Source organism: Castor canadensis, chromosome 8 (genome assembly GCF_047511655.1).
Source record: "Castor canadensis chromosome 8, mCasCan1.hap1v2, whole genome shotgun sequence".
Taxonomy (NCBI): domain Eukaryota; kingdom Metazoa; phylum Chordata; class Mammalia; order Rodentia; family Castoridae; genus Castor; species Castor canadensis.
The window spans coordinates 56,972,981-56,995,686 of NC_133393.1; the positions used below are offsets into that span (position 1 = coordinate 56,972,981).

The 22,706-nt window shown below is 40.1% G+C and overlaps 1 protein-coding gene across 4 annotated transcripts in view; it reads left to right on the forward strand.

Annotated features, from left to right (window-relative positions):
- Sinhcaf (SIN3-HDAC complex associated factor) overlaps nucleotides 1-22,706 on the forward strand; it is a 58,878-nt gene that overhangs the window by 24,394 nt on the left and 11,778 nt on the right. Inside the window, exons 1-3 of one of the 4 annotated variants that reach the window (XM_020178135.2) lie at nucleotides 5,507-5,681; nucleotides 19,331-19,478; nucleotides 20,915-21,014. In XM_020178135.2, the coding sequence (XP_020033724.1) occupies nucleotides 19,351-19,478; nucleotides 20,915-21,014 (228 nt within the window). In that variant the 5' untranslated portion in view covers nucleotides 5,507-5,681; nucleotides 19,331-19,350. Of the gene's footprint in view, nucleotides 1-5,506; nucleotides 5,682-7,481; nucleotides 7,883-7,912; nucleotides 8,165-19,330; nucleotides 19,479-20,914; nucleotides 21,015-22,706 lie in introns of those variants that run through there. The other 3 variants (XM_020178136.2, XM_074083014.1, XM_074083015.1) reach the window with 3 other exon arrangements.

A 22,706-nucleotide genomic window follows, 5' to 3' on the forward strand; every position in this document is an offset into this window, starting at 1 on the left:
ATATTGTGTTCTATTTTTTAAAATTAATGTATATTAATTCACATATTTTAAAAATACATACCTGTTTTTAAAATTAAATATCAACAAATGTCTTAGATATTTTACTTCCAAAGTTCTTAGAAATGGCAATGTAACATTTTATTTGGCTTCATGTATTCTGTGTCTGCTTGTACACTTGTTCATCTGTTGATGCATGTTTGCCTTTAGTAAAGACTTGAACAATTGGAAAAGGGGTTCTTCTAGGAAGTTAGGCTATATGGCTGAAGGATCAATTTTTTTTATTGACATTTAGAAAATTAAATTTTTGTAGAAGAAACATGCATTGATTAAACTCATTTTAACCTAATCATAGGATTTGTTTCTGGGGTAGGCTGTTGGCATGCAAACACTTTCAATGCATACATAGCTTCCAAATCCATAGGGCTTTTATTCTAACTCTTTGCAGTCTCCAACACCTGACATTATCTTTTCCCTCAAACAGGACTTGTATATGACCTACTCAGTCCTAGTCATGTCTTTCTCTTCCACTCCAAATTCTTGGCTGTTTCTAAGACTTTCTCCCTAAATTTGCCATTGGTTCACCAATCTTTCCTTCTCTCCAATTCCCCATCTAATGCTACTAATAACTTCTTCAAAGAAACCTTCCCTTACTTCCAGATTAGATCAGACCCCCTTCCCATACATGGCTAGGCTCTTGGTGTTTTTTTCCTTTTCTTTTTCATAGTTTATATTTGCGTGGTAAGTTGGAACGCCTGCCTTGTACATTCCATGATTGTTTTTATATTGTTCATCATTCTGTTGGTAGAGCCTGGAACATGGATTATATACTTAGGAAGTATTTATTGGGTGAATAAATGAATGAACGAATTGTGTCCACACTCAAATCCTAACCTGTCCATAAGACATTCCTAACCCCTCCAGCTACAATGATAATCTCCCTCCTGAATTTGAGGCACTTACACATGCAATTACATAAAATTCAATGAGAATTTAAAGGTTATTTAGGTTTATATAGTAAATAATAGTTCATTGAATGGAATTTGGAAGCAGTTTGAACTCAGGACCTCACACATGCTAGACAGGCACTCTTATTACTTGAGCCACTCTGCCAGCTCTTTTTTTGTGATGAGTTTTTTCCAAGATAGGGCCTCCAGAACTATTTGTTGAGGGCTGACTTTGAACCTTGATCCTCCTAATATCTGCCTCCTGAATAACTGGGATTACAGACATGAGCCGCTGATGCCTGGCTGAATGGAATTCTTAAAGGACAATCTTAGTTTTGTTTGTTTAGTGAATATCATTAGTGATGGGGAGTTGCCTTCTGAAGTTTTGAAATATTTGTGTATTTAGAAAGTTTTCTTATGTTATATAACATTCTGTGATTTTCAAGACAAATTTTGTTTCAAAATATAACAAGCCCTTTTGTTCTAATAACAGTCCTTCAGATAGTCGTAGACTGCTCTCTTGCTCAATCAAAACAGAATCCCTCCTTCTGTTATTGCTTTTATGAGATGGTTTCTATCTCCTTCATCATCCTGCTTTGCTGTCTTGTGAACTCATTCTAGTTTCCCAATGTCCTTAAACTACAATTATTTTTGTTACTGATAATTTTATTTTTTCAAAAATACGCTATTTAAATGTCATAAAATAGTAGTATAAAACTTAAAATTTCAGTGGGGCATGGTGGCATATGTCTGTAATTCTGGTACTTATGAGGCTGAGGTGGGAGGATCTCTTGAGTCCAGGAGTTTGAGACCAGCCTGGGCAACATACAGAAACCCTATCTCAAAAAAGAAACCAAACTTAAAATCTCTATTAACTTAGAGAATCGACTTCCTAAGAATCAGACAATCCTTTAAGTCTTTAAGTTCAGAAATAGGAAAAATTTATTTCTACTAGCTTTTAAAATTTTACTATTTCTTTACTTATTTATTTTGAGTCAGCATCTTGTTAGCCTTATGCCTTTGTCTCCTGAATACAGGCTTGCAGATATGCATAGTCATGCCTGGCTTCTAAGTAATATATACCTTTATCTGGCACCTGTCAATGGTTTTGGGGGGATTTGGGGGCATTTTAGAAGGCAGAACTAATTCTGTACCTTATAGTGTAAAATTATCTGACTTATTCTGATCACTTGGTATTTGAACTTCAAATGGACTTAAACAAATAAGTAACAAAATACTGTATGTGTTTTGTGTGAGGAAAAAAGCCCTTAGTTTAGTTTCATGGCTATTATGAAGGAACAGTCTTAGTGTATTATTTTTGTTGTTGTTTGTTTTGTGGTACTGAGGAGTGAACCTAGGGCCTCACACACGCTAGGCAAGCACTCTCCCAGTAAGCTACACTGAAGCTGTACAACATATATTCTTTACACACATTTTCAAGAGGCACTGAAAAGTCATTTAAGGTTTTAATATAGCTGGTACCTATTTCTGAGGATGTCAGCCTTCATTTAAAAAATGACTATTCCCTTAAATTGTTGTTACAAATGTTTCTAAATTAGTGATAATCTCCTTTACAGAGGAAGAATTGTTATATAATTTATCCTCTACTCCAAGAATATTTTCAAAATTTCTAAAGTTACTGGCCATAATTAAGTCTTAAAGAAGGCAATTCATTCTACAAAAGGAAAAGTAGCAAATAGAATAGAATTATATAGAAACAAATTAGAAGCATTGAGGGAGCTTGAGCCCCTCTAATTCTCCAGTGATTTCATTGTCGGGCACATAATTATGATCACTAAATGTTTACTAAGTGAATGCAAATGTTCACACATCAAGGATAATTCTGCAGTGGGATAATATCTTATGATCAAAGTAGTTGATTTAACAAGAGTATCTGGCTAGTTAGCTATATCTTTAATTTCAAAAATTTGGAGAACTCAAGTTCAAAATAGCACTCTACTCATTAAAAATACTCAATATTTTTTTTGCATGGTATAATTCAATCTCCTATAATCCAAATTTATATATTATAAATTACTTCTTTCTTCCTTTCTTAAATTTTTATGATAAAAAGTTCACCTGGGCAGCTTAGGTAATAGTATTTTAAGATAGCCCATGAATGAGCTATTAGCCCTGGGTAGGACTAGCCATAACAACATGTTCAAGGAACAAAATGAGCAAAAGAACCTTTGGAATGTACCTGGCTGTTCAAAAATAGGTGATTGTTAAAAAAAAAAAAAAAAAGACTAAAGAAGTCAAATTTTTAATTAAGGGTTTTGTTGCTGGCTTTCCTACGAAATTTACCCAGTTTATTTCTTGACCTGGACTTTGAGAGCAGAGAAGTCTCACTATGATATCAGTTCAGTGTCTCTGGAGCTTCCAGGTTTTCCTGTCTGAACAGTATATACTACAAACTATAATTCCTGCATTGCTTGTACACTCAGGCTTATTACAATATATGCTCTTTTTTGGTGGTGGTACTGGGAATCAAACCCAGAGCCTTGTGCATGGTATAGGCAAGTGCTGTACCACTGAGTTATATCCTCAGCAGTACAATGTATATTCTTTACATAAGTTTTCAAGAGGCTTTGAAAAGGCATTTAGGGTACATAGTTTTCTATTTTATACATAAACACCTTTAAGCAATAATTGAAGTCTTAAAAATATTAAGATACTTGCAATTTTTATCCCTTCAAGGCATTAAATAATTTGAAATTATTTTTGGAGAGCCTGTCATAAACCAACAATCAAAAACAACTTTTAAAATTTTCTTCAAAACGAAGAAAGAAGAGAAAAAAAAGTAAAAAAAAAAAAAAAAATCCAAAAACAAAAAAGAACAAAAAAAAGAGAAGAAAGTAGAAATTTATGCTTAGTGCCCAGTTTGCTACCAATGGAAGTCTAGAAAGTTATTAAGCCTATTCATTTTATTACCTGAGGAGAGGGACAGCATTATATCAACCAAGGTGGTCACTATGACCAAACTCATTTTAGGTCAAATGCAAAATGTGTAAAGGTGTTTTAACTTGAGATAAATCTGTAATAAATTTGAAAACATCCATTGGGTTATTGTTTAATAAACATTCAGAATCCATTATCTGCTGTGCAGTATTTTAGGCACTGGAATCCAAAAGATAAAATCTCTGCCCTTAAGGAGTTCATATTTCAGTGGGAGGTGTCAGGTGTTTATTTTTGTTTTTTTCCCTCCTTCACAGGTATTTAAAGCATGGTTTTTATGTACAGTTACAGGAAGAGTGTATTACAGAACCCAACAAAGAAGCATTAGTTGAGAAGTTCATAAGTAGTGGCTTTGTACTATACGTTTTAGGAATTGGCTGTTGAATTAAATTAGCATTTCAGAGGTGTCTATTTAAATCTGTATTGTTGACACTACAGTGAAAGCAGTGAAACTTGTCAGCAGATGATTAAGTTTTATGGTTGATTTTCACACGTTTGTAGCTTGGGACCAATATCAAGTTTCTGGGAAAAACATCCTTCCTCTTTCCTCACCCTCCCACTATCATTAAACCAGTGTCTCTGCCTTTTGGAGTTACATGTGGCCTTGGGATAAATGTGCATCATAATCCTTTTCACTTTCTACTTTTGCATCTGAGAAGAGTTACTTCAGTTTTTTTTTAATTTGTTTTTTCTTTCTGGGTCTAGAATTGCTTAGATGGCTAGATTATTATATGCCCCTCAGGAGTTTGCACCTCACCGGCTCCTTTTTCAATTCCCAAGACCACCAGTTAGGGTATGTGTTATTTCTGCCCAAGTGGAACACGGTTTACAGGCGGCTGGAGAGGGTCGCGTCCCTAGATTTCTGGCTTTCCGTGAACTAATCTTTTAATAAAGCCGCACTTCACACGGAAATTAACAACTACTCGTTTCGGAGAAATGGGTCTTGAAGTATGATGGCCTTTGTGGAGGGTGAAAAAAACAAAACAAAACAAAAAATAACTGGTTGTTATGGGTTGGGTTACTGTTGAAGAAGAGCAAGTAGGAGTTAGGGTGTCAAAATGGGACTTTATAGAACGACTTGTTAACCCTCTGCTGTCCCTAGGGGATTAAACGAAGCTTAAAAACCCAACTTCAAACAAAATTTAGGAAAGGTGGGATTAGTCTAAACTTAATCTACGTGCTTACAGACCCCGTTCTGTTTCACCTCACTCCAGAAAATGTGCGCAGTGTGAGGATTTTGCTAAAGCGGATTCCAGAACTATTTTTCGACGCACCTTAAGAAATTTGGGGGGGTAACAGAGAGCGTCACGCACCCCAGTTCTCCCCCTCGTAGCTAACCTTTCTGCCTTTCCCATCCTACTACTTCCCCTCCGCCGTCCTTCGCAGACAGGCGGCGTTTGTTTATGTGACATCTGCCGTAGTAAGGAGACCCCGCCCCCGTTTCCCTCTGGCCGCAGCGTTTCCCGCGCCGCGGCGCTTCTCCCCTTAAAAGGACAATAGAGGCCCCGGGAGCGCGCGCGGCCGCCGGCGTTCTCCCCTCCCCGCCCGCGACGCGCGCGCGCCCGTATGCAAATAAGTTCGATTCAAGAGAATTTTGTCCCGGGAGACGCGCGTGCGCAGAGGGAAAGCGGAATCTACACCTTCTCGGCCAGCGGTAGCAACTGCAGAACTGTAGGAGACAATCTTTCTAGACAAGGCTGTGGAGGAAGGAGGGAGGACCTGCCTGGCGTGCGGTCAGCATATCGGGGAGAGTGTTGCGCGTGGATCGGCTGCCTGCGGAAGGTGAGTGACTCTATTCGTTACTCTGCTGCAAGACCGTCTCCCAAGGCTTTGATTTCCAAGAGATTTTCGTTTCTCTTTCACCTCACCCACCTCCCCCCGTCTTTCCACACGCACGCAAACACACACAGGAAGTTTTGTCTTGGAGATGGCATCGCTGCGGGCGTTGTTTGCGTGGTCTTTAGAGCCCAGGTTTTTTTTGCACATCCGTGTTAAATGTGTGTTTAACAACCGGGGAGGGCGGCGGAGGTGAACCGAAAGTCTGGGGTGGGGGTGTGTGAGCTTGGGAACGAAGGAGTGAGGACTCGCAGAGTTGGGATCCCCGCTGAAGGTGACAATGACTTTACTCCGCCGCAGTGCTCACTACTGAAGAGCCAGTGGCCGCAAGGCCGCGAGGATTCTCCTGGGCGGCCGGGTCGGGCGTGCGCGTGGGTCGGCGCCGTTGTTGGCCCCGCGTGCTTCGGTTCGCCGCAGCCCTTGCGCGTTTTGACGCTGCGGACAATAAACGCCAGCGTTCAAAAACTACGTCCCCCCCACCCAGTCCAACCACTCTCCCCCTGCTCCCCGGTGAGCCGGCGGCGAGGGCTCGGAGTCGTCCGCGGTTGGAGGGGGGGTCGGAGCTGGGCAGCGCCGAGGCGCGCGCGGCGTGGCGTTGTTTGCCCAACTCCGGGGGGATGCGCTGCGACAATGAGAGCAACACGCGGTCGCTCGCCAGCAGCCCGCTGCCACCCGCCCAGGCCGCGCCCTAGAGCGGCTGGGGCCGAGGGTCTGACCCGAAGTTGGGCTCGGGGCTGCTTCACCTGTAGCGTGGGTGCGGGTGCGGCGGCGGCGGGGGGCGTCCCTGCAGGGGTGGCCGTGCGCCACTAAGATGGCCAGGTGGGTGAGCGCCTTGGGGACGCGGGCAGCGGCGGTGTCCGCTGCAGGAGTGCGCCAACTCCGGAAGGCTCCGCTTTTTGTGCTCTGCATGACAGACCACGTGCTCGGGGCTGCGACCCGGGTCTAGTCTAAGCGTCCAGCTTATCCCTGTGAGTGTGGGACGCGGTCGCCGTCCGGAGGTCGGGCGGCAGGACAATGATTTGCGGGTGATGGCGTCTTGCCAGTTTACAAGCAGAGTGAAAGTCGCCAACTCCTCAGCCAGTGCGGGGCGCGTAACCCGGGCGTTTCTCCTCAAGGAAGGACGCAACAAAACTTTGGTTCAACATGTCGACTGCGTAGGGCAGGGCTGGGCTGCGGACGCTCGGGGCGCGGGTCCTCGGGTGGTCGCCGGGTGTCGCGCCCCGAGCGCTCCGGCGTCCCTGATGCTGCACGTAGGCAGCGACCGGCCGGACAGAAAACAAAGAGCTGCATGTGCCCGTGCGGGCCCCGCGGCGCCTGGGCTGCTGCCGAGCGCGGGGTGGTGCGGGCCGGGGACCCCCCCAACTTAGGGCCAGTGTGGGGAGGCGCTTTTGTCCCTCAGGCCCTCGCGGGGAAACTTTGGCGGCGCTACTTGTGTGAGGTGCCATGCTGGTGTGTAGGGAGGTGGCGGGCCAGGCGACAGGGCGGCCCCGCTGCGGAAGCTTCGGGCTGGGGGTTGGAGGGGGGCTGGCTAGTGGGGCTCGGACTCGTCAGCCCGTTCCTGGTGGCCCAGGAGCCGGCGTCTGGGAGGTCTGGTTCGCCTTTGAAGTCGAACTGTTGCCATGTTTGAATTACGTCAGGGCAAAGCCATGAGGAGGAACAAGCCCCGGCAGCACGGCGTGCGGGAGGCGCGGCCTGCGGGAGGCGCCGGCCGGGGGGCGGGCACGGGGCTCGTTGTTCCGGCGCAGGTGAGGGCGGCGGTGGGGGACGCGCTCGCCGCCCTTGCCCTGGCCTCGCCCGGACGAACGGCCCCCACAGAACTTTTTCCCGACCCAACTTGTGGTTTCCCAGCATATGCACCGAGGAGTACTTGTTTGCTGTCCTGGTGTCTCCGCGTGTCCAGAAAAAGGCGCAGTTTGGGGGTGACCGAGTGCTCAGGGAGCACGGGGAAGACATTTTTGCTGCTTTCGGGGAAACTGGCCAGTGCCACCAGCTCCGCCTCCCACCCCGAGCTCTGGCTCGCAAGCCCGGGGTACCCAACCCGAGACACCCGAAAACCACTGCGGGAAAGTTTCGGGGCGCCCTGTGAGGACTGGGCGAATTGTGCGTGCCCCTGGCTTCTTTGTGTGTGGCGGAGCCCGGAAGGGCAGGTCTGTTTGAGTTGGGGGTTCTTAGGGTGGTGCGGAGTTTGTTCTGCTAACTGTGACCCCAGCCAGCTTTTGTTTTTATTTTCTCCTAACCTTCCTTTACTGCAGGCCCTTGGAAGATTAGGAATGCTGTTTAGCCAACCTTGGGCTCCGGTACAGTTTGGCCTCAGCAGTCCTTTCCACGTTTTGCTAAGACAACTTTTACCCCCTTACTCTTCTGCTAATGAGGATTGTTTGACCTTGTCTTTCAAAAGTGTACTGAAGTCACCTGCTTTTGAACTGAAGGTTCGCCAGACTTGAAAAGCCTTTTCATAATTTATTGTTGCAAAGCTGAACACGTTTAAATTGCCCAATTTATATTAAATTAAGGTCTGGGAGTTGTTTGTGGTGGAGTTTCGGAGCGAAGGCTGATGGCATTTAAACTATTTATACGATGTTTTAGGGAAAAGGCATCTTTTTTGGCCTTAAGGTATCCAGGACTCGTGTTTGATCTCGTTCATTGCCTTTATCTTAGGATGACCTTGAGAAAGCCAGCATTCAGGGAGTTGGGCCTTTCAGAGATAGTAAAAGGGGGCTGAGAGGAAGTTGCTCAGGAAGATGACAGGGTAATGGCTGGCCAACCCTGCTAGTTTTCTTCCAGTTCCTGTGAACGGGGGTTGACCTTCTAGTTACCCCTCCTAGGTTTTCTTTTCAAGCTAACTCTTTTTTTGTATGTGGCCCCAGGCATAGCTCAAAAATTACGCTGGTTTGACACATGGATGCTTCTTTGGTATTTTGGGGTTTGCCTGAAGTCTAGACGTCCAATAAGCAATACCATATCTGTTGCTTCCTTTCCTATTTTGCCTGTTTGAATCAGTTTAAAAGTTAGCATCTAGAAATGGTCACTACGGGAAAATACCCTTAGATGCTTTGCCCCCAAACACCACACAAATTGAAATTTATTTTTTCTTTTTATTGTTTTGTTATTTTGGCTGAATAAATTACAGTACCAAAAGGCAGCCAGTATTGGTACATTTCTGAAGTGACTAGAGAGAGCAAGTCAAGAAAATGAAAAACCTTGGATTTAATAACCTTGATTTTCGTTGGAGTGATTATTTCTCTGGGTCATAAATTTAAAATGTATATGAGGTGCTTTGGAGGCACACTGAGAATCTTTGATTTGCTTTTCTTGTTATTTCATAGCCTAGTTACTACAGGAATTTCAGTATCCTGGGAAATTTCAAATACAACATAGAAGTACATGTTTTTCTTCTTAGAAGATACATATATATAATAGAATGGTTTATGAGGAGAATGAAGTTGGAGTGGGAAGGACACAGACAAGGTTTCCACTGAACTCTATTACTTTTGTAGGAGGTCAGAGAAGAAAAGTTCAAGAGGAGATATATTATAGAATCTTGGTAGGCAGCAGGCTGCAAGGCTGCTGTTTCACAGTATTATTCTATATATTTGGAACTTGGATGGTTCATTTATTTTTTCCTCAGAGTAGTGATTAGGTCTTGGGAAACTTGGCTTAAAATCAGGGCCTATTTATGTCAGAGTGATTTGAGAATGATTTCACATGTAGCATAAGTTTTTCAGTGGGGAAAGCTTAAGCTTATTTGAAACCTAAACCAACTCTAAGTCTTTTATGAGGACAAATTAACTAATTTACCATGGCAGGCACATAGGTTGCTTTAGAAATGTTATTTTCTTTGTTACTTATGAGATGGTAGGAATATATCTTAGTTATTTTGTGGTCTAATCTGTGAAATGGCAATGATACCTATTTCATAGAGTTGTAAATAATTAAGCAAGTGATGTGGCTAATAAATATTGGCTGTTGTCCTCACAAATTTGGGAAGTAGACATCTCACAGAATATTAAACTGAGGCTTGGGTCAGTTACCTTGCCGAGGAGAGAAGCATTGAGTGAATGTTGAACGGAAACAGTAAGTGGCTGGCCCCCTTCCCCACCTTCAGAAACTCATTCTGGGAAGGCACTGCCCTCCACTGGGTTGTTTTTCCAATTCTTACTCACCAATTTTGAATCAAAAGGTCTAGTAAAGACTTAGAACTGGTCACTTTTCTCTTTCTGTTTTCCTCTTGTGCACTGGAGTGTCCTGTGTTTCCTGTACTTAGTTTTGATTCTCTAGGGAATTAAGTTGAAAATATTCTGTTGTCTTTTGGTTCCCCAGTTTGCCTTTCAGTTGTATATGCAACTAAAGTTTTTGGTATTAGGGAAATAATCTGGAAATCTAGTCCAAAAGAAAGGGAGGTTTTCTTTTTGCTCCAGGAATACTAAGATCACTGGCATATTTGCTATTACATATTCAAGTACAACAGTTGAAGCTGAGCTAAAATAATTCTTTCTAGCTATGTGTTTACCTTCCATCTGTTGTAAGTTTAACTTGGTTTGATGTTACTTTAACTTGGTTAATGTATGCTGAATTATAACTCATTTTGAGACTGATTTCTCCCCACACTGCCTGTTGAAGTAAGCCTGAAATATTTTCCAGTTGTTATGAAAATTGTTTACCATTAGTCTTTAGTAATTCATTTGGTTTTCATTTCCTGGAAATCTTTAAACCTCACAGTTTTTTTTCTCATAAAGTCCATAGACCAAACATTACCAAAAAAAATTCCTCTCAAAACATCACTTTTTAAAATTCTCACCTTTATTGTGGTCACCATTTCCATTCTGTGCCCTTCAGATTCATCTTGGCTATCCCATTCTTTTGGTAGTTAGCAAATTCCACCCATTTCTGTGTACGGTGTACAGTCAGCACCTGCCTGTAACACAAGACTTAACTTCCTGCCCTGCAGTGGTTTACTATCAAGCAGAGGAGAAAATACAGTAAATAGATAAGTGAAATCTTGTTTTATTGGTGTTCTAATAAAGGGATGGAAAAGTGTGGTGAAAGAATTTCCCAGGCTTAGGGGATAGAGAGAAAGCTATCTCAGAAATACCAGCTAGAATAACAGAGTGATCCGTTATTAACGTTCGTTTGACACTCCTGAAATATCAGGATTCCAAGTTGGAATTTCAACAGCCTGAAAAGATTGGAGTTCCTTGCCAAGCAGTTTCGATATTATCCTGAAGCCAGAGTTGGTACCTGGGAGGTTTAGGAAGATACCATCAGTTAGAAGGATACAGAAAAGTCAGTTATGAGGTCCTGACAGGAGATCAGTCAACAAGGTGAGAGACAAACAGGCAGTGAGGAGGGGGTAAAAATTGAATCTCTACAGCCTCATAATTTTGGTAGTAGTGGTCAGGTCTTGGAGAGGTTTAGAAGGAAGTGGCCAGTAGAATTTAGCTTCTTTTATGTGACCATGTGGGTGATAATCAGAATAAGTAAACATAGAAAGAACAGATTTGGAGTGCAAAATTATATAATCAATTCCAGAGCATTTAAAGGTTAGAATAGAGTGATGGTCTATTGGCCATATTAGTTTTGAGTGAAAGGAAGAGGTTGAATCAGGACTTGTATGTTGAGGAATAAGGGTGTTAGTAACTTCTGAGCAAAATGATAACCTGAAGTGTGAGAGGATAAAAAGAGGAAAGACCTAGGATATAAAGAACTGCCAGAGCTAAATGCCTACCATGTGCACTAGTTCTTCTGTTGATGCTTTATAGATGTTCGGATTTATCCCTATTTTATAGGTGAGGAGACAGTGTCGAGAGGTTAAGGATCTTTCCTGAGGGGGTCAGTCATATCAGGTGTGTGTGCGCTATCATACCTGGTTCTTAACATTGTTGTCAAGGTCAGAAGGAGTATGGGCTGGCTTCATGACTATAAAATCTCCCTGAAGAGGCTAAGTTTCTCTTTTTCTGCAGGCCTGAACTTAAAAGAAAGCCTTCAAAAGTCAGGAAACCCTCAGTTAATTTGTTGCATATATTTTGGGATAGACAGTTTGCTTTTCACCATGTGCAAGTCTTTACAAATTCTAGAAAAAAACAAAACAAACGGTACACTGGTATTTTCATGTACTTGCTTCATAGCATCCTTGGAAAGTAGAAGTGAGATTTCATCTTAATAATACAGATGGGCAAATAAAATTAGAAGTGACTTCCTATTCACTTGTAAAGACAGAAGCAGAAGTTGACTCATAGTACCTTTTCTACCACTCATCATCATTACATTTTATAACTGATAATGGGTCCTCTACCTTAAAAGCAAATAAAGTCTTTTAACTCTTTGAACTTTCTCATTCACTGGAATCACTTTTAGTCTAGAATTTGGAGACATAATTTTGTTTTGTTTTGTTTTGTTTTCCACTGCCAGAATAGGTGTACTTAACTGTTTTTATACTGCCTAAGGTCCAGAGACCTGGATTTGTGATTTTATTTTTAACCTGCGCTACTTTAGCTGAAGGCTTGTGAGTTTGGACCCCTCTTTTGCAGGATGGGTTTTAGGGCCCTCTACTAAGTGTGGATTCCACCATTAAATGCTTTACCTTGTGATTTCTTAGAGAAGCTGTTGGCGAATAAGTGTGGTCCACCACTTCTTTCTCAGTGTTCTTCCAGGCATATTTAAATTTGTCCTTTAAACGTGATTAAGTAAATTCAGAAACTTTAATGCTGGGAAATAGGCAGATATCTAGAAGCAGGGGAGAGGAAATAATAATGTTTTATTGCTCCATGGCTTTCCTTAAATGCTGATAAAAACACTCTCATTGTTGGGAATTACTACAACCCAGTGACCTAGCAGCAGGAGAATACAAAATGATTAGTCCTATAAAGAGTGTTGCTCCAGTTACACTGTTAGCGTTTACTGGATCCTGTTTTTACAGGTATTAAAGATAGCCTAGGATTGACTAAAATGGTGGTATTAACAATAACTGCAACTCAGGGATCCCACAGCCTGTGATCACAAGTGTTTTTTCATGTTTACTTCTCTTCCTTTCCCATCATCCTGTCATTAAGGTTCTGCTCTAAAGAGATGCATTTTCCTTCACTTTAAAGTTGTCTTTGGTTGCTTGGTTCCTTTTGTCTTTGTTCATCACTGCTTTCTTCTCACTTCACAAATCTTTTTCTTGTCTCCTCTCCGTAGTTTCCTTCCCAGTCTACTCTGTGTCTATTTTATTTTACTAAACTACTTTGTAGTCTCCACTAGAGTGTCATTTCTAACGTGCATCTCTCCATCTGAATGTCTTTGAGGAAGTTTATTCAAGCTCTCAGGGCTTTTACTAATTCCTCTTTGAGTTAAGTGAAGGTGTGTGATAAAGGGAATGATACGCTTGGTTAAAAATAGCTGAAGAGAGGGGAGTACAGTGAAAGTAAGCTTCCTTCATGCTTGTACTCCTCAGAGCCTGCCACTTTTTTTTTTTTTAACAAGGTCTTTTTTAAAAAATATGCTGAGATTATATTCTGTGACTATTCAGTTTTCTTAGTAAGTGTTGGACTTAGGGTCAGTTCTCTCTCCACACAGATCTGCATCCTTTTAAAGGGCTAAAACAACAGTATTCTACAGTAGTTTGAAGATATCATAATGTAACCACTGTGAAAATCTGTGGACATTTAGGTTCTCCCCACCCCAATTCTGTGTGTGTGTGTGTGTGTGTGTGTGTGTGTGTGTGTGTGTGTGTGTGTTTGTTCAAGGTGTAGGTTAGTGATTTTGTTTTTGTACTAGGGTTGAACTCAGGGCCTACACCTTGAGCTACTCCACCAGCCCTTTTTTTGTGTTGGGTGTTTTTGAGATAGGTCAGCCACCATCCTCCTGATCTCTGCCTCCTGAATAGCTAGGGTTACAGGAGCCACGGGCCTCCAGCGACGGTTAGTGGTTTTTAGGATTTAAAAAAAATATGGTTAGAAGCTAATAAGGCTTTGTTTTTTTGAAATATTAGAATATTTTCATTTGAGAGGTTACTCCCCTAATTTGTACACATTAGAATTTCAATTTCCAAAATGGCACGACACAAAGTTAACTACTGATTTACCATCCTTGGCTATTTTTCATTTTTCATCAATCCATCCAATGGAAGTTTTGAGTTTTGGAAGATATTGTTGATTATGGAAAAAAAAAAAGGCCCTTAGTATAAAAAAGCCAGAAGGAGTCTAGAAAGTGGAACTGGGGAAGTTTTTATCAAAACACTCTCTAGGGCTTTGCACTTGCAAAGCAGGCACTCTATCACTGAGCCTCACACCTCCAGTCCTTTTTGCTCTGGTTATTTCTGAGATGAGGTGGGGAGGAAGGTCTTGGTAAGTGTTTGTCCGTGCAGGCCTCCCAAGTAGCTAAAATTTGAGCAGCGCTCTCCATTTTTCTAAATGTTAATACTCTTATAATATTTAAAAGACAGAAATACTGAGCAGAATTATCTTTTCACCCAATTCCATCTTAAAAAGTACTAAAAGCTGTAAAATTTGCATTTCAGTATTGTTCATACTATTTCATGCCTTAAAATCTGCAAATACTGGTATTGTTAAGATTTATAATAAGTAATGTTAAGCTTAAAAGGATCTGAAAACTTCTTGTTTGTTGTTGGTTGGTTCTTTTGAGACAGGGTCTCACTGTGTAACCCAGACTGGCCTGGAACTTGCCTCTCATCCTTCCCAGGTCAGTGACCTGGAATCTTTTTCGCTAGCATTCCTTCAATGTAAATCTACCGTCAGTTTTTTTTTTTTTTTTTTTGTAGCTCGGGTTTGAACTCACACTTGCTAGGCAGGCACTTGAACCACTCCCAGCTTTTCTTTTTTCTTTTTTTTTGGCCCCTGCTGACATCAAATTGTTATTCTCCTCTACCTCCTGAGTAGGTAGGATTACAGGCATGAGTCACCGGCATCTGGCTGTAAACTTACCTTATATATGTTGAATTAGATGTAAAATTAGACATCATTCCTTATCTCTGGCTTCATAGTCTCATATTAGATTTGAATTGGCCCTACTCATATCTTTGATATAAAAGGCTTACCTCATCCTTTTCTTGACTCATTAGCACCAAGGTTATATTCCTCATGCTTAATGCTTTTGTTAAGCTGACTAATTTATATGAAACTCATAGTTTAAAGAAGGAAAAGCTCTAACAAACCACCTAAAAGAGTTAGACTTTACTGTTACATTTTGAAACTTCAGTTTTTTTGATCTATGTATATTTTATTCATGTAGTTATTTCTCTTACTGCTTTTGCCGATTTAGCTATTAGCTTTAATGTCTCCAAATTTAGAAGATTCACCTAAATTGGATGGAACCATAATTCTAGGGTGGGACTAAAGAAATAATGCTATTCAGTGCTTTTTCATAGGCTTTTTTTTTTTGGTGGCACTGGAGTTTGAACTCAGGACTTCATGTTTGCTAGGCAGGAGCTTTACCACTTCAGCCACTCCACCAGTCCTTTTTTGTCATGGGTATTTTCAAGATAGGGTCTCACAAACTGTTTGTCCAGGCTGGCTTCGAACTATGATCCTCTTGAGCTCCTCCATCTGAGTAGTGAGGATTACAGGTGTGAGCCACTGGCACTGACTTTTCCATGCATTTGTTGTTGCTTGTTGTGTAGCCAAGGCTAGACTCTTAACCTGAAACCCTCAGCCTCAGCCTCCAGAGTGCTGGAATTATAGATGTTTCCTATAATTGAGCAAATGATAGTTGTTCAAAAAGTTTAAGCATATTTATTGAGTAACTTCTAGAAGACTCTAGCACCATTTTAGATGCTGATGTTACAAAGGTGATTAACACAGAATTCCTAATCGAGTTATTTCTATTTTTATTACATATGTAAAACAGGCTAAGACAAATGACAATTTTTTAATTAGTATTTTAAGTCCTTCATGATTTTTGGCTTTATGTCAGAGCTTAGTTTTCTTCTCTCCCCCCAGACACAAGCTTAAGGGTGAGGTTGATTAGGGTCTTCTCTCAACTATAACTGTTTATCAATTAGGAAGCAGATGGTTTTAGCTTCTATTGAAACCATGCTGATGGGCTGGGGACATAACTCAGTGGTAGAGCATTTGCCTAGCATGTATAAGGCCCTGGGTTCTCTTCTCAGCACTGAGTGGGCCGGGGAGGTGAGGTGGGAGGGGGGTTGTGGGAAAAGTACCTTAAAATATAGTGCTGATGAGTGTGCCTATGAGAATACATGCAGGAAGCACAACTAGGTTAATAGCTCATCATGTCATTTAAACAAATAAGACAGATTGTTTTAGGGGAATCATTTACTGTTTCACAAATGTGGGACTAGGAAAGAAGAATTCTAAAGAAACAACCATTAGTTGCTTAAAATAACAAATCTCATCAAATTTTGCCACCCTCCCTCATTCTCAAATATATTAAGTAGCCTGGTTTCAGAAGCCATTTTGTGTCCTTGGTTTTCCTCCAGAGATTTGGTAGGGCTTTTTGTTTTATTATTTAAAAGAAAAGAAAAAAACAAGTGAGCCTGTAGATTTTATGAATATACTTTGTTAGTCTCAGGGCTCCTCAAACCTCAGAATGGTTAAACACTACTTAACTGAGCTGCTGTAAACAAAGCCCAAAGTGAAACCCCTGTGTATTTGCTGCAGATTCCCAGGTGCCTCTCAAGGGCAGGGATTTGCTCAGAAAAGGTTTAATAGGTTTATTAAGTAGTCATCCATTCAAAGGTTATGTGCTACTTCAGTGTTGCATCAGGACAAGTGTCTCTACCTCCCTCCATTTCTCATTGAGCATTGCCTGGAAGAAGCAAACCGGAGGGTTTAGATCCTTCTCATGTTGAGGCAGACAAATTTTGCCAGGGCCAAATCAGGTCAACAGCAACATAAAAGAAGGATTATGCATCATAAGATAACAGACTGTTTTTCCTGGTGTTTAAGGAGAATATTCCTCAAATGAAGAATGGAATGTCTTGCTAGGAGCTGGTGGGTAAGTTTTGTGTTTGTCCCCACCAACAGAAAAATTGGTGATGAAACTTGATTCACAGTGGCTGTTGGTTAGAAGGAAAGCCTCACTGTTTTTTAGCTATAGTCATAACATTCCTTTATAGCTTGCCATGCGGTAACTGGCACAAACCTAGGGCTTCTTGGCCAAATGCAGCCTCAGTGAAGGCAGCTCATGTCTTGGCGATGATCTGAGTGCTATAGTTTTGTTTGGGGGAAGGAAGAGGATTCTGAGGGTGGAGATTGGAGAATCTAACTATTGTAATAGGATTTGCTCTGTGTGTGCCCTCCCCCTCTTCTATGTACTTCCTTTGTCCTTGCTGAGAAGGAAGGCTGAAGTTTCCTAAAGCTATTGATGACTGTAAGAGGAACTGTGGACTTTTGACCTTGATGGCAAGGTGTTGGGAAGTTTGAAGACAAGAGTTAAGGATATGCACTGTGTTACATTTTGCCTTAAAATAGGAATATGCAAATAGAAGCATAAAGTTGTCTTTTTGTTTTTAGAATCCTGTCCTTTGATTTTTTTTCCCCCCAAGCAACATATGACCATTTTCTTTTCAGTGTTCATGTGACTACAGTGAAAAAAATTCTGCCTAATTTTAACAGGTCTCACTATTTTTCTTTCTATGTAAAGGGTGCCTTCCTCATTTTTTCCCCTTTGGAAAAATATTTCCAAGCATTTAGCTAAAATGTTAATCTGCTAAATAATGATTCTTACAGGTAACAGACTAAATTATTGAAATTCATCCCCCTCCTTTTGGCTACATCCCTGATCAACAAAAACATTGAAGAGGAGCACTTGATTAACAATGGCTTGTTCAAAAGTCAGGCTTCCATTTTTTACCTAATTATTAGCTAATAAAATCTTTGAGATTATTTTCTTAAAAGAATAAAATTATTATAATTTTTTTTTTTGTGGTACTGGGGTTTGAACTCAGGGCCTACATCTTAAGCCATTCTGCCAGCCCTTTCTTGTCTTGGGTTTTTTCAAGATATGATCTGTAGAATTATTTGCCCAGGCTGGCCTGGAACCATAATCCTACTGATCTCTGCCTCCTGAGTAGCTAGGATTATAGGTGTGAGCCACCGATGCTTGACTTAAAATTATTTTCTTAAGCATTAAGAACATTTCTGTCCATATTTTTGAACTCTTCAATGTCAAAAAATTTTATACACACACAAAAACCCCTGGATATTTGGTTACTTCTTAATCACTTCCATTACAACTTGCTCTGTCTAGTATACTTGATTCACAATGGTTTGGAATGGAATGGATCACGTGAGATGATCCAAAGACAAATACTGAAGTTTTTGTTTTGTTTATATTTAAGTTTCTAAAACAACTTCTGAAGGGTGATATTCTGTGGCTGTCACTCCTAAAATTACAGGCACAAAGGTGTTTGGCATCTGTTGGTGGTTTATATGGTGCTTTTGTGATCATTTATAGCTGGACCCATGCAGTTACATCCTTTGGATTCGTCCATTGGGGTTTAGTTTCTGTATTCATTGCCCATTTTTTGTAAATCACCTTCATTAGTTCAAATGTTCTAATGAAGTTAGCCTTTGGTTTGGACATTCCAAATTACTTCTAAGGTACAGATTTACTGCCATCTACAGTTTTGTATGCAGCCCTAAAGATGTTTTTTCCTTCCTTGATGTTGAGATTTTTTTTGACTAGGGGAATTACAGTTTATTTCACTGTACACTTTCTTGAACATTCACATCATACTACAAACTGCTGTTAGGAACAGAGCCTCATAGACTAGCTCCAAAAACTTGTGTACTAACCAAGGGGCAATGGTCAGGCAACATGAGTTCATTTTTACCTTGTATTAATGACTTACAGAATTATTCCCAAGTTCTAAGTTTGAATTTCTGTGAATTTTACATCCTCCTTTCAGGAGTTAAAATTCAGGGCCAAATTTGACTGCTTAGAACTTCCCATTTCTAAACCCCCCTGATTTCCCATAAGGCAGTAGTGTGGGTTCATGCTTATTGCGCTACTTGTGTACTTAGTATCAAGTAGTGGTCATGGTAAGAGCATAAAACTTCCCCTTAAATGCATAAAACTTCCCCAGAGGGGAATCACATTAATACAGAGTTACAAAATATAAATATGTGCCTTCAGCTTTGAATGCATTCTTAATTGTTTATGATTTCATCGTTTTACAGGATTACAGGAGAGTTTATATTTTTCCTTAAGAATTTGATTTAAAAAGAAAAAGATCCCAGGGCTGGGGATGTATGCAGCTCAGTGATAGCGCACTTGCCTGGCTCCAAAATCTCGTTCTGGGTTCTGGGTTTGATCCCCAGCACTGCAAGATGCAAAACAAAACAAAAATGCCTTCCCTGTTTCCAGAATGAGTTTTCCAAGGAGAGTAGAGGAGATAGTAGAAGTCTCCTTGACTAACTGAACTTTCCTGTGTGTTTTATACTTTTGCCACAATAGTGCCAAGAATGGAGGTAAATCCAGGAGGTCTTTCAGATCCTGCCTGTTTTACTTGGTCATAAAACAGCAAGTTGCTTAGAGGGTAGGAGGGTGGAACAGAAAAAAACTGTTTTATTGTTTTTTTTGTTGTTGTTGTTACAACCTTCAACAAAGCTGTGTCAATTCCCTTGACTTCACAGACTATTGACCAGAAGAAAAGATGTTTGGTTTTCACAAGCCAAAGATGTACCGAAGTATAGAGGGCTGCTGTATTTGCAGAGCTAAATCCTCAAGTTCTCGATTCACTGACAGTAAACGTTATGAAAAGGACTTCCAGAGCTGTTTTGGGTAAGATGAGTTGATGTTTGTACCATTCTTAGAGTGAAAATAATCACCATAGCATATGGAAATGTTTCCAAGCAAAGCAATTGGAGCAATATGCTGATAATTAAAATCACTTATTTTCTAAGTCTATTGAAGGTTCATTTTAAAAAAATGAATTAAATACTGACTGTCAGCTGTCTTACAGATTATAAGCTACCAAGTTTCTTGTGAAGCCCCTTCTAGTTCTAACTGAACAGACCCTTACACCCTTTTTTCCTTCAGGGTGTATGAAAAGTTTTAAAATTTATTGTTACTCTCTGTTACTGATAGTGGTCCTTCACTATTTTTTTCTGCATTCCCTTTCTGAACTGTATAGAGTTTAACCTAACTTGTTGAACTTTCAATACTGAGACTTACTAGTCTTTCCCGAGACTAATTTTCGTCGTACATTTATTCCTCATTTATCTTTTGACAACAACCTATGTTCAGTAAGATGGAATTTATTTTCCACAAATATGGATAAAACAAATGTTTAATAAACCATTTCCATTTTAGAAATTAGTTTTAATATTTTTTCTTACCAAAACATTTGATCACTTACTATTAATTCTAGACTTAGAAATTATTTTGAGGGTTGTCAGGAAGTCTGCCCTACCCTGTCTTTTTAAGTTACATTTTTCTTGTAGTGTCTTGAGTTCTAGTTATGTACATAATATCAATATAATCCCCCCTCCCCCGTACTGGGGTTGGAACTTAAGGCCTCATGCTTGCTAGGCTCTTACTGCTTCAGCCACTCTCCTAGCCCAGTATCAGTATTCTGTGGTGTATATTTACAGAAAAAGAGTGTAGTAAGTGCAAGTTCCTAAAAGAAACAATTTAAAAAGTTTGTTAACTAATCCTGTAGAGCTATACAGCTATAACCACTTTAAAAATTACACTTCTAGTTTTGTTTATTGTGAAACTATAATGCCAGGGCACATTATTATACCTATAAAGGGTGGCATTTTCTTGCTTAATGAATATATACACACATTTCAAGAGAGAGTTGTTGACATTATTTAAAACCAGGTGACCTGGTCTCTTCTAGGTCTTTATTACTATTATTTAATTTTCAAAATATTTTATTATTTATTTGTCATTATTTTTAAACTACCAAATTATAGTACATAGAATTGGTTTTAGTTCTTTACAAGTTTATTATTGTTATTATTATTATTTTGAAATACACTAGAGAAACAGTGGAACTAGATCATTCAGGATTATTAGAAATTGTATCCATAAACTATAAGTAGATTTTTTTTTCCCAAGGAAAATCATGCATGGAAATACATGCATGATTTGGGGATGGGTACTGGCATTTGAACTCAGGTCTTCCATACAACTTGAGCCATGCTCCTAGGCCTTGCATGAATTCTTAAAGGTAAAGAAGCCTGATAAGGGTTTGATTGTTTTCTTACCAGGTTGCATGAGACCCGTTCAGGAGACATCTGCAATGCCTGTGTTCTGCTTGTGAAAAGATGGAAGAAGTTGCCAGCAGGATCAAAAAAAAACTGGAATCATGTTAGTTCATCTTTCTTCTTTCTGAATTATACCTGTGTTATAATTAAAGTAACATTAATTTCCCCCATAATGTAAGAAGCAATATATCCCTAGAGTGGAAAAGAATGAAGAAAAACACTAGCTGCTGCTCAGATATAATCACTTAACATTTTGGTATGCTTGGAATAGAATGGCCTGGTATGGCAATTCCTAAGATTGAATCCAATAAACCCCATTTGGAGATTTCGCAGTGCACATTCACATATTTTAAGGCTTAACCCACTAATTCCAAGAGTTCGTTAGACATGGATCCTTTTTTCATGTCTCAGGATAACATGTTTCCTTGAACTAATGAGCACGTAAGTTTTGGACTCAAATCTGGGTTTGAATTTTGCAATAGGTTACATTTATTTAGGAAGGGCAAATAGAACAGCTATCCCATAGAGCTACTTTGAGAGCTGAATGAGATGGTATATATAAAATGAAACATATATAATCACTCATTATGTTGAAGCTGTTGTTAAATTTCATATTTAAATCTTGTTGAGTTCAAACTAGCAGTGTATTTGTGTGTTCAGTAAGCCCTTTCATATTTCCATGTCACTAGAACTTTTGTGTGTGTGTGTGTGTGTGTGTGTGTGTGTGTGTGTGTGTAGAACTGGTGTTTGAATTCAGGGCTTCACGCTTACAAAGCAGGCACTCTATCACTTGAGCTGCACCTCTAGTCCATTTTGCTCTGGTTCTTTTGGAGATGGGGTCTTTTGAACTATTTGTCCAGGCTGACCTGGAACCATGATCTTCCTGATCTTGGCCTCACAATTGGTAAGGATTATAGGTGTTAGCCATTAGCACCCAGCTCATAATTTTTTTTTCTTTACTTTGCTGGGTGGGAGTACATTATGGCATTTACAAAGGTTCAGCTCATATATTTTTGATGAACAGAACACTGCTAACTTTTCTTTTCCCTCCTTCTCGTGCTGGGTGTTTAACCCAAGACCTTGGAGCATGTTAAACAAAAGCTTGACTACTGAGCTGCTCTTGCTCCAAGTCTTACTAATTCTTTCATGTTACTTTTCAGATTTATGAAACTTATACAACATTTTTTTTAAGTAGGCAGACATTTTTCTCTATATCTTATCTATACTACCCTTACACTGTCCTTTGGCGATGATGCTAAATTATTATGGTAGGTCTCCATGGCTCTCTTACCTTATTAAATAAGCTTTAATAGCTTATCTGAAGAAGATAAAATTGTGACTTTAGAAGGTGATGACAACCTTGTTTTTGTATAGAAATCTGCAAATACTTATGTGAGTGAGTACATAAAAAATAGGGCCAAACATAGCTAACACAGTGGAAGAATGTGCTACTGCCATTGCATAATTGACGTCAGGGAGTAAGGTATGTAGTAAAAGAACATAATTAGGCCTGAAGACCTTGGTTTTTATGTCTCGTCCTCCTCCCCAGTCACCCTCAATTATTTACTGGCTTAGTAACATAAAGGCAGCATGCATAATTTCTCTTTGCCTTGATTTTCTTTGATGTAAAATTAAGAGTAGTAGCCCTTTATTGCTGGTTGGTAAAATCAAGAGTGCTTGAAAGCTTTTTGTAAACTGCAAAAATATTGTCCTGTAATAGTTGTTAGACTTGATTCTCCTTCTCCTTGTGTTGAGTTGGGCCATCTAATAATGATTAACCCATACTTAAGTCTAT